This window comes from Bombina bombina, chromosome 11, assembly GCF_027579735.1.
Source record: "Bombina bombina isolate aBomBom1 chromosome 11, aBomBom1.pri, whole genome shotgun sequence".
In the NCBI taxonomy this organism is placed as follows: Eukaryota; Metazoa; Chordata; class Amphibia; order Anura; family Bombinatoridae; genus Bombina; species Bombina bombina.
The window spans coordinates 52,011,194-52,023,629 of record NC_069509.1 but is presented as its reverse complement, the minus strand read 5'-3'; the positions used below and the strand labels follow the sequence as shown (position 1 = coordinate 52,023,629).

At 40.5% G+C, this 12,436-nt stretch overlaps 1 protein-coding gene across 2 annotated transcripts in view; it reads right to left on the bottom strand.

The window, feature by feature from the left end:
• The window catches only part of LOC128642413 (histone lysine acetyltransferase CREBBP), a 78,677-nt gene that overhangs the window by 61,617 nt on the left and 4,624 nt on the right, over nt 1-12,436 (bottom strand). For both annotated transcript variants that reach the window (XM_053695180.1, XM_053695181.1), the window contains exon 2: nt 197-446. In XM_053695180.1, coding sequence (XP_053551155.1) covers nt 197-446 — 250 coding nt within the window. The remainder of the gene's footprint in view (nt 1-196; nt 447-12,436) is intronic.

Sequence of the window (12,436 nt, the reverse complement as noted above, 5' to 3'; positions counted from 1 at the left end):
AATTTGCTAAGTATAATGGATACTTTTAAAACGGTATGCGCTGTCTGAATCACAAGAGAAAATGTTTTAGCTTTATATCCCTTTTAACCATCTCAGCTCCAAGAAAACAAATTCCACAATTCAACAGAATTTTGAAATATGTACTGAATGGAACATGAAAATGCAATCTTCACAGAGCATCTGCCCACCATCTTACCCTGGCAGGCCTTCCCAGCCTGGCAGTGTGTCATGTGGTTGAGAACATTCTTCATAGTTCGGCAGTGGGGTAGGGAGCAGTCTCGCATCTCGCCATTTGTCTGTTCGCGTCGTTGACATTTGTGAGCGTGAAGTAAAAGGACAAGCTGGTCCCGGATTAATTTACGTTTTTCTGGGTCAGCAGTGGGACCAGTGCCCATGGAAGGTGCTGCCCCAATGCCGACTTGCGGTACCTGCGTCTGCAGGGGAGACTGTAAAGAAATAAGAGGGATCTTAGAGTTGTAAATTATTTCATATTGTGCATACCCCGTTCTTCCTTCAGAATATATACTGAGTGACAGATTGAAAGGGAATTAAAGGTCATTAGTGTCACTGTGAAAACTACTAGCATTTGATACACAAATAATAATAGGTGTTGGAATAAAAGTTTCTCCTTCAATAGACAGGAGTAAACATGGACATTGATTTCTAAGAAAAGAAAAGTAAAATTTGATTACATCCTTTATATTGACTTATAGAAACATTATAAACAACGTATAATCAAGTTTAAAAAGACATAACGTAAAAAACTGTATTTGATAAACCTCACCCTTGTGTGTCTAGGGTCAAATTAAAACTGCATCAGTCTTGATATTCAGCACATGTTGAGATAAATCTTTCAAAGCTAAGATGTTGAGATGATCCAGAAACTGCTCTAGTAAGTTGAAACATGTAACTAAATATATTGACAAGAAGAACTTAACCAATGACTGGCATAAATTAATTTTAGCACCAACAGAACTGCTGTTACAATGTCTAGATTGTTCAAAAATGTGGTCAAGATTAGAAGCATTAATACACGTTAAGGAAGAACACAGAAAATATTACAGATTAAATGAAGGTATGGTGGTTCTATTTATGGGAAGAGAAGCATAGATTGAACTGTCCATGGGATGTGGGCCCTGGACTTGTACACTTACCATATACCATATTATTTTGGAATGTAGTGCATATTATATAAAAATGATTCTTAAAAACAGTGGCACTTTAATACAATAATATTTTTAAAGATGCTTCCTTTGTAAAATATTTGCCCTTTAGGGATAGTTAACATTGTGCTGTTCCTCCGCACGCAACTCATACTTTATTTTGCTGATCGATGACGACTCCGGGTTCATCCAATCGTTGCGTGTCCCACGAGCTAGACACCAAAGGGGGCACATAACTATTGGATGAAGCCGGATTTGTCACCAATCAGCAAAATAAACTATGAGATGCAGTCGGAGAAACAGCGCGATGTTTACCATCACTAAAGGGTAAATGTGTTGCCTCTGACAGATTCGGACGTCACGTCCTTTAAATTTAAACTTGAACACCTCCGCCTGTTACTTAGGGAGGTTTTAGCGACTCTGCATGATTGTGACCCTATTGTGATACCACCAGAGAAATTGTGTAAGATGGACAAATATCTAGAGGTGCCTACTTACACTGACATTTTTCCGGTTCCTAAAAGAATTTCGGAAATTGTTAAAAAGGAATGGGATAGACCAGGTATACCGTTTCTCCCCCTCCTAATTTTAAGAAAATGTTTCCTATCTCAGACACCATTCGGGATTCTTGGCAAATGGTCCCTAAGGTGGAAGGAGCAATATCTACTCTAGCTAAGCGTACAACTATACCTATTGAGGACAGTTGTGCTTTCAAAGATCCTATGGATAAAAAATTAGAGGGCCTTCTAAAGAAAATATTTGTTCACCAGGGTTTTCTTTTACAGCCTACAGCCTGCATTGTTCCAGTAACTACTGCAGCAGCTTTCTGGTTTGATGCCCTGGAAGAGTCTCTGAAGGTAGAGACACCTTTAGAGGACATTTTAGATAGAACTAAAGCTCTCAAGTTAGCCAATTCTTTTATCACAGATGCTGCTTTTCAAATTGCTAAATTAGCGGCGAAAAATGCAGGCTTTGCCATTCTGGCGCGCAGAGCGTTATGGCTAAAATCGTGGTCTGCTGATGTGTCATTCAAATCTAAACTTTTAGCTATTCCTTTCAAGGGTAAGACCCTATTCGGGCCTGAATTGAAGGAAATCATTTCTTACATCACTGGAGGTAAGGGTCACGCCCTACCACAGGACAAGTCTCTTAAGATAAGGAGTAAACAAAATAATTTTCGTTCCTTTCGAAATTTTAAAGGAGTACCCTCTGCTTCCTCTTCCTCCGCTAAGCAGGAAGGGAATTTTGCTCAAGCCAAGTCAGTCTGGAGACCTAACCAGGCTTGGAATAAAGGTAAACAAGCTAAGAAGCCCGCTGCTGCTACCAAGACAGCATGAAGGGGCGGCCCCCGATCCGGGACTGGATCTAGTAGGGGGCAGACTTTCCTTCTTTGCTCAGACTTGGGCAAGGGATGTTCAGGATTCGTGGACATTGGAAATTGTGACCCACGGGTATCAACTGGAATTCAAGGATTTTCTCCCAAGAGGGAGATTGCATCTTTCACGTTTGTCTGCAGACCAGACAAAGAGAGAGGCGTTCTTACGCTGTGTAAAAGACCTCTATACCTACCATGGGAGTAATTTGTCCAGTTCCAAAGCTGGAACAGGGACAGGGGATTTACTCAAATCTTTTTGTGGTTCCCAAGAAAGAGGGAACCTTCAGCCCTATTTTAGATCTCAAATGTCTAAATAAATTTCTCAGAGTCCCATCGTTCAAAATGGAGACTATCCGAACAATCTTACCTATGATCCAGGAGGGTCAATACATGACCACCGTGGATTTGAAGGATGCATACCTTCACATTCCTATTCACAAGGATCATCATCAGTTTCTAAGGTTTGCCTTTCTGGACAAACATTATCAGTTCGTGGACCTTCCCTTCAGGTTGGCCACAGCTCCCAGAATCTTCACAAAAGTGCTAGGGTCCCTTCTAGTGCTTCTCAGGCCACGGGGCATAGCAGTGGCGCCCTATCTGGATGATATTTTGATCCAGGCATCAACTTATCTGGCCAAATCTCACACGGACATCGTGTTGTCGTTCCTAAGAACTCACGGTTGGAAAGTGAACATAGAAAAGAGTTCACTAGTTCCACAGACAAGAGTTCCCTTCCTGGGAACTCTGATAGACTCGTTAGACATGAAAATATTTCTGACGGAGGTCAGAAAATCAAAGATTCTCAATACTTGCTGAGCACTTCAGTCCATTCCTCGGCCATCAGTGGCTCAGTATATGGAGGTCATTGGATTAATGGTAGCGGCAATGGACATCATTCCGTTTGCTCGCTTTCATCTAAGACCACTGCAAATGTGGATGCTCAAACAGTGGAATGGGGATTATGCAAATTTATCTCCTCAGATAAATATGGATCAAGAGACCAGAGACTCTCTTCTTTGGTGGTTGTCGCCGGTTCATCTATCCCAGGGGACGTGCTTCCGCAGACCCTTGTGGGTAATAGTGACAACGGACACCAGCCTTCTGGGCTGGGGTGCAGTCTGGAATTCCCTGAAGGCTCAGTGTGTTTGGACTCAGGTGGAGTCTCTACTTCCAATCAATATTCTGGAACTGAGAGCAATATTCAATGCGCTTCAGGCGTGGCCTCAGTTGGCTTCGGCCAAATTCATAAGATTCCAGTCGGACAATATCACGACTGTGGCATATATCAATCATCAGGGGGGGAACAAGGAGTTCTTTAGCGATGATAGAGGTATCAAAGATAATCCGATGGGCGGAGGCTCACTCTTGCCATCTATCGGCAATCTACATCCCAGGAGTAGAGAACTGGGAAGCGGATTTTCTACGTCGTCAGACTTTTCATCCGGGGGAGTGGGAACTCCATCCGGAGGTGTTTGCATCATTGATTCATCAATGGGGCAGACCGTAATTGGATCTGATGGCATCTCGACAGAATGCCAAGCTTCCAAGTTACGGATCCAGGTCAAGGGATCCCCAGGCCACACTGATAGATGCTCTAGCAGTGCCTTTGTTGTTCAACCTGGCTTATGTGTTTTCTCCGTTCCCTCTCCTGCCTCGTGTGATTGCACAAATCAAACAGGAGAGAGCTTCTGTAATATTCATAGCACCTGCGTGGCCATGCAGGACATGGTATGCGGATCTAGTGGACATGTCCTCTCTGCCACCGTGGAAACTTCCTTTGAGAAAGGATCTTTTCATTCAAGGTCCTTTCCAACATCCAAATCTAAATGTTCTGCAGCTGACTGCCTGAAGATTGAACGCTTGATTCTATCTAAGCGGGAATTCTCTGAGTTGGTCATTGATACTTTGATTCAGGCTTGTAAGCCTGTCACTAGAAAGATTTTCCACAAGATATGGCGTAAATATCTTTACTGGTGCGAGTCCAAGGGCTACTCATGGAGTAGGGTTAGGATTCCTAGGATTTTGTCAATTTTACTACACAAACGTCTGGCAGATGTTCCAGACGTTCAGTCCTTTTGTCAGGCTTTAATCAGAATCAAGCCTGTGTTTAAACCTATTGCTCCCAAAGCACGGGTATATCTAAGTGATGTGTATTTAAACAAAGGGAACAGTGTCCAGTCTGTAATCAACGAAAAATTAATATATTCAAAAAATAATATATAATAATGTATAGGATGGAATATATATATGTATCAGAACAGAGACAGAGGCGTAAATATAGTTCAAATGGAAAATTCCAAAAGGCAATTTATTATACTAGTAAAACAGAGGTGTCTAGATTTCTAAATGATACAATGTAAAACAATGTAAAACAAAGGGACGTCTCCCTTAATAAATGTATAGATACATATAAAATAAGCATAAAAGAACGATAAGAAAAAGTACTTGCGCTTTAGCGAAAAGTGTATTGATGTCCCAAGATATTAACTTGCCAAGTGGCAAGTTAATATCTTGGGACATCAATACACTTTTCGCTAAAGCGCAAGTACTTTTTCTTATCGTTCTTTTATGCTTATTTTATATGTATCTATACATTTATTAAGGGAGACGTCCCTTTGTTTTACATTGTTTTACATTGTATCATTTAGAAATCTAGACACCTCTGTTTTACTAGTATAATAAATTGCCTTTTGGAATTTTCCATTTGAACTATATTTACGCCTCTGTCTCTGTTCTGATACATATATATATTCCATCCTATACATTATTATATATTATTTTTTGAATATATTAATTTTTCGTTGATTACAGACTGGACACTGTTCCCTTTGTTTAAATACACATCACTTAGATATACCCGTGCTTTGAGCGCTTAACTTCACTTTTTCACATTGCTTTTGCCACATTGTATTCTTGGAGGGGAATTCACTAGTTAAGCTGGGTACTGTCCTTTAGCGCCTATAATTTCCTTTTTTCTACGTAAACCTATTGCTCCGCCATGGAGTTTGAATTTAGTTCTCAATGTTCTTCAAGGGGTTCCGTTTGAACCCATGCATTCCATAGATATTAAGTTGTTATCTTGGAAAGTTTTGTTTTTGGTTGCTATTTCTTCTGTTCGAAGAGTTTCTGAGCTTTCTGCGTTACAATGAGATTCGCCTTATCTTATATTCCATTCTGATAAGGTGGTTTTGCGTACTAAACCTGGATTCCTTCCTAAGGTTGTTTCAAATAAGAATATTAATCAGGAAATTGTTGTTCCTTCCTTGTGTCCTAATCCTTCTTCTAAGAAGGAACGTCTGTTACATAACTTGGACGTGGTTCGTGCCTTGAAGTTTTACTTACAAGCGACCAAGGATTTCCGTCAATCATCTTCTCTATTCATTGTTTATTCTGGTAAGCATAGGGGTCAAAAAGCTACGGCTACCTCTCTTTCTTTTTGGCTGAAGAGCATCATCCGCCTGGCATACGAGACTGCTGGACAGCAGCCTCCTAAAAAAATTACAGCTCATTCTACTAGGGCTGTGGCTTCCACATGGGCTTTTAAAAACTATGCTTCTGTTGAACAGATTTGTAAGGCTGCGACTTGGTCCTCCCTTCATACGTTTTCCAAATGTAATACTTTTGCTTCTTCTGAGGCTGTTTTTGGGTTCTTCTGAGGCTGTTTTTGGGAGAAAGGTTCTTCAAGCAGTGGTGCCTTCCGTTTAGGTATCTGTCTTGTCCCTCCCGTTCATCCGTGTCCTGTAGCTTTGGTATTGTATCCCACAAGTAAGGATGAATCCGTGGACTCATCGTATCTTGTAGAAGAAAAGTAAATTTATGCTTACCTGATAGATTTCTTCTACGATATGACGAGTCCATGGCCCGCCCTGTCATTTTTAAGACAGATTATATTTTATTTTATTTTTCAAACTTCAGTCACCTCTGCACCTTTTAGCTTTTCCTTTCTCTTCCTAAAACCATCGGTCGAATGACTGGAGGTGGAGGAAAGGGAGGAGCTATATATACAGCTCTGCTGTGGTGCTCTTTGCCACTTCCTGTTAGCAGGAGGATAATATCCCACAAGTAAGGATGAATCCGTGGACTTGTCGTATCGTAGAAGAAATCAATTTATTAGGTAAGCATAAATTTCCTTTTTCGTTTCAACCGTTCGCCGTTCTTAGCTTCTATGGCAGCCCACGGTCAAAAAAATTTTTTTTGCCAATAGTTGACCTTTTCACGTCTTAGCCCATAGCCGTGTAGTAAATCCGGTTTGGCACCGATGGATGCCGGATTTACCGCACGGCTATTGGCTAAGAGGTGAAAACGTCACCTCTTAGCAAGATATTTTTTTGCCGTGAGCTGTAGCAGCTAAGAACGGCGAACAGTTAAAATGAATGAAGGCACTTTCTGCATGAAGTATCTTATACTTCATGAATGAAAGTGCCCTTTGTTTCAAGAGTCAACTCTAGAGTTTCAAAAACACTATGGTTGACTTTAACTAATATTCTATTAGAATTTTTCAAATAATTTGATTAAAATTATGAAATATTCAAATTAGAAAATTCAAATCGATATATTTGTAATAGTATTTCTAATGCTTTCTTTAAATGTAATATTCTAATTATGCAATATTCTAAATTGAAACATTCAAATTTATATATTTGTATCTATTATGAATCAATTTACTAATTTCCCTACCACATGAACTACTGAACTTCTGAATAGTACCGTATTGTCCCGAGTATAGGCCGCATTTTTTCCCCCTAATGCAAGTCTTTAAATTAGGGGTGCGGCCTATACTCGGGATGTTGCCCAAAAACAGTATACAAATACCGGCATATTGTAAGTACCCTAGCTTGAACAGGTTGGGGTTAGGCGGAAGCGGAAGCACATTGTTTGTTGAAGGGAGGGAAGCAGAAGCACATTGTTTGTTGAAGGGAGGGAAGCAGAAGCACATTGTTTGTTGAAGGGAGGGAAGCAGAAGCACATTGTTTGTTGAAGGGAGGGAAGCAGAAGCACAGTGTTTGTTGCAGGGAGGGAAGCAGAAGCACATTGTTTGTTGCAGGGAGGGAAGCAGAAGCACATTGTTTGTTGAAGGGAGGGAAGCAGAAGCACATTGTTTGTTGAAGGGAGGGAAGCAGAAGCACATTGTTTGTTGAAGGGAGGGAAGCAGAAGCACATTGTTTGTTGAAGGGAGGGAAGCAGAAGCACATTGTTTGTTGAAGGGAGGGAAGCAGAAGCACATTGTTTGTTGAAGGGAGGGAAGCAGAAGCACATTGTTTGTTGAAGGGAGGGAAGCAGAAGCACAATGTTTGTTGAAGGGAGGGAAGCAGAAGCACATTGTTTGTTGAAGGGAGGGAAGCAGAAGCACATTGTTTGTTGAAGGGAGGGAAGCAGAAGCACATTGTTTGTTGAAGGGAGGGAAGCAGAAGCACATTGTTTGTTGAAGGGAGGGAAGCAGAAGCACATTGTTTGTTGAAGGGAGGGAAGCAGAAGCACAATGTTTGTTGAAGGGAGGGAAGCAGAAGCACATTGTTTGTTGCAGGGAGGGAAGCAGAAGCACATTGTTTGTTGAAGGGAGGGAAGCAGAAGCACATTGTTTGTTGCAGGGAGGGAAGCAGAAGCACATTGTTTGTTGAAGGGAGGGAAGCAGAAGCACATTGTTTGTTGAAGGGAGGGAAGCAGAAGCACATTGTTTGTTGCAGGGAGGGAAGCAGAAGCACATTGTTTGTTGAAGGGAGGGAAGCAGAAGCACATTGTTTGTTGAAGGGAGGGAAGCAGAAGCACATTGTTTGTTGCAGGGAGGGAAGCAGAAGCACATTGTTTGTTGAAGGGAGGGAAGCAGAAGCACATTGTTTGTTGAAGGGAGGGAAGCAGAAGCACATTGTTTGTTGCAGGGAGGGAAGCAGAAGCACAGTGTTTGTTGCAGGGAGGGAAGCAGAAGCACATTGTTTGTTGAAGGGAGGGAAGCAGAAGCACATTGTTTGTTGAAGGGAGGGAAGCAGAAGCACATTGTTTGTTGAAGGGAGGGAAGCAGAAGCACAGTGTTTGTTGCAGGGAGGGTTTCCTGGAGACTCCACTGGCCGCCGCCGACATGCTAAGACACCGCCAACTTAAAGCTGCACTCAGGAGAAGCGAGTTTGACATGGAGAGCGCAGCGGGACAGGAGAGACACAGAGCCAGCACACCACTGCTGCCCAGGATGTCAGGAGCACAGGATGGGAGTGGAAGGGTTTAAGATTGCGCGTTATCATCTGTGACACAGCGTCTGAGATAACAGGTGCCACCTTATGTGTATGTGGTGAGGAGAGGGTTACAATTGATGAAGGGTGCTAAGAGGGTGAGGATGGCTAAAGGGAGGTACCGGTAGTTACAGTAATAGAGTAGTGGGCACTGTGTGAGGGAAGGAAGCTGAGTGGATTAAGAGGAGGCAATCTATGAGGGTTATGAGGGGGCTGTGTGTGTGAGGGGGAGGGTAAGGAGACTTATCTGTCAGGGAGTGAGGCTAAGAGTTAAAAATTTAATTTCTTTAAAATGGCACCAAACTTTAAGGGTGCGGCTTATAATCAGGAGCGGCCTATACTCGGGACAATACGGTATTTGTTAAATCGAATGTCACATTTGAAATTTCGATTGTGGATATTCAATTTCATTATGAACATTCGAAAACAAAAGTAACATTTAATTACCAAATTTTAATGGATTTTCATTTGATTGTCAAAATGAATGTCCACAGGACTATTTGTTCAACCAAACGAATTACACTTTCAGCACATTCGCCCATCCCTAACTATGATAGATCATTAATAAAGTACTACTAAAACTTTCCTTTTGTTAGCAACATTTTCATTGTTTTGCAGTCCAGGGACTAACTCCTTGAAAAACATTGAGTAAATTTATTTTAGATACATGTAAAGCTTCAGAACGTATCTATGTGTTAGCTGATGCACTCCTGCCTCTCTGTGTGCAGTGAAAAGAAAAAACATCGGAGGTAAATAACAGGACAAGTGTGTAAAAATGCAATTTTTGACTGTTTTACTTTTTAAACTGTAGACATCCATGAAATCCAACCAGACCACTCTAGAATACTGAATAACCATTTCTTTCTGGGAAAGACGACAAAACAATGGAAAGATATATAGATAAAATTCAAAGGTACAGGCAGTTGTACCAATGTCTAATTTATAAAATTGGAATATATTCTGTATTCACCAAAACGTGATGTTATGCAATAAACTGTAAATATGAAATGCTACAATTCATAAGAGTGCCAGGTCATATTGTTATCTAGTGTTTCACCAAGACGTACACCAAGTCAGTCCAGAAAATCTAGTTGAGTTGCCCTCTACCGATTCTCCATTCTTGACAGAGTATTATATTTTACTCGAAACAAGATATAGTACAGGTTGTGCACTAATGAGTGGCCTTTATTTCTAAGCAGGTTTTAGCGCTGCCTTCCTAACAATGACATTTAACTAAGACGGTTACAGCGTATGTTATTTTGATGGTCAGGAACATCCAACTATTTTTTTTAAATCCAGTCCTACAATGAAATTTATGGTTTCATTAATTTAATTTATTTGTAAACTCCAAGGATATAATGAATGACAACGATATCAAATTACTAAGCATATTGTGTCACCAAAAAATTAAAGATGTAACGGCTTTATGTGCAACACCATCAGCTGAGACCTCAAAACCCTGGTTGAGAATCGCTTACCTAGGAAACCAACACATGACCTTTCCAGCATTATTGTACTCTGCAATGTTTCACACGTACCCCCAGGGCCAGATTTACATCTCAGGTGCCTGTAGGCACAAAAACCTGAAGCACCCCCCCCCCCCCCCAAAAAAAAAGTGGAAAAAAATTAGGACTTTTTTTTATTATTATTTAGGGCAAATAAAAATAAATATTAGATGTAAAATTACATTTTCCCTTTTATGGAGATACACAAATACCAATTGCAATATTTGTTGTAATGGAAGTTACACCAAAAATCAATATTCACTTGACTCAAATGGCCATACAATTTCTATTATGTATAACATAAACAAATCATGTTAAACTTTTAATGCAAAATATTCTAAAGAAAACCCTATTTAAAGGGACATAAAATGTGACAGTTTGCTAGGGCATTTTATTATTGCACTAGTGCTTGCACAGAAGTGTGTTAAAAGAGTTAAACACATACGGCTAGATTTAGAGTTTGGCGTTAGCCGTCAAAACCAGCGTTAGAGGCTCCTAACGCTGGTTTTGGGCTACCGCTGGTATTTAGAGTCAGTCAGGAAAGGGTCTAACGCTCACTTTGCAGCCGTGACTTTTCCATACCGCAGATCCCCTTACGTCAATTGCGTATCCTATCTTTTCAATAAGATCTTTCTAACGCTGGTATTTAGAGTCGTGGCTGAAGTGAGCGTTAGAAATCTAACGACAAAACTCCAGCCGCAGAAAAAAAACAGGAGTTAAGAGCTTTCTGGGCTAACGCCGGTTCATAAAGCTCTTAACTACTGTGCTCTAAAGTACACTAACACCCATAAACTACCTATGTACCCCTAAACCAAGGTCCCCCCACATCGCCGCCACTCTATTAAAAAATTTTAACCCCTAATCTGCCGACCGCACACCGCCGCCACCTACGTTATCCCTATGTACCCCTAATCTGCTGCCCCTAATACCGCCGACACCTACATAATATTTATTAACCCCTAATCTGCCGCCCCCGCTATCGCTGACACCTGCATATTTTTTTAATCCCTAATCTGCCGCTCCGTACACCGCCGCAACCTACATTATACCTATGTACCCCTAATCTGCTGCCCCTAACACAGCCGACCCCTATATTATATTTATTAACCCCTAATCTGCCGCCCCCAATGTCGCCTCCACCTACCTACAATTATTAACCCCTAATCTGCCGACCGGACCACACCGCTACTATAATAAATGTATTAACCCCTAAAGCTAAGTCTAACTCTAACACCCCCCTAACTTAAATATAATTTAAATCTAACTAAATAAATTAACTCTTATTAAATAAATTATTCCTATTTAAAGCTAAATACTTACCTGTAAAATAAACCCTAATATAGCTACAATATAAATTATAATTATATTGTAGCTATTTTAGGATTAATATTTATTTTACAGGCAACTTTGTAATTATTTTAACCAGGTACAATAGCTATTAAATAGTTATTAACTATTTAATGGCTACCTAGTTAAAATAATTACAAAATTACCTGTAAAATAAATCCTAACCTACAATTATCTACAATTAAACCTAACACTACACTATCAATAAATTAATTAAATACAATACCTACAAATAAATACAATTAAATAAACTAACTAAAGTACAAAAAATAAAAAACAAATAAGTTACAAAAAATAAAAAAATATTTACAAACATTAGAAAAATATTACAACAATTTTAAACTAATTACACCTACTCTAAGCCCCCTAATAAAATAACAAAGCCCCCCAAAATAAAAAAATGCCCTACCCTATTCTAAAATTAAAATAGAAAAGCTCTTTTACCTTACCAGCCCTTAAAAGGGCCCTTTGCAGGGCATGCCCCAAAGAATTCAGCTCTTTTGCCTGTAAAAAAAAACATACAATACCCCCCCAACATTACAACCCACCACCCACATACCCCTAATCTAACCCAAACCCCCCTTAAATAAACCTAACACTAAGCCCCTGAAGATCTTCCTACCTTGTCTTCACCATGCCAGGTATCACCGATCGCTCCAGGCTCCGAATTCTTCATCCAAGCCCAAGCGGGGGCTGGAGATCCATCATCCGGCTTGAAGTCTTCTATCAAGCGGCGGCTGAAGAGGTCCAGAAGAGGCTCCAAAGTCTACATCCTATCCGGGCAGAAGAGTAGATCCGGACCGGCAACCATCTTCTTCCAAGCGG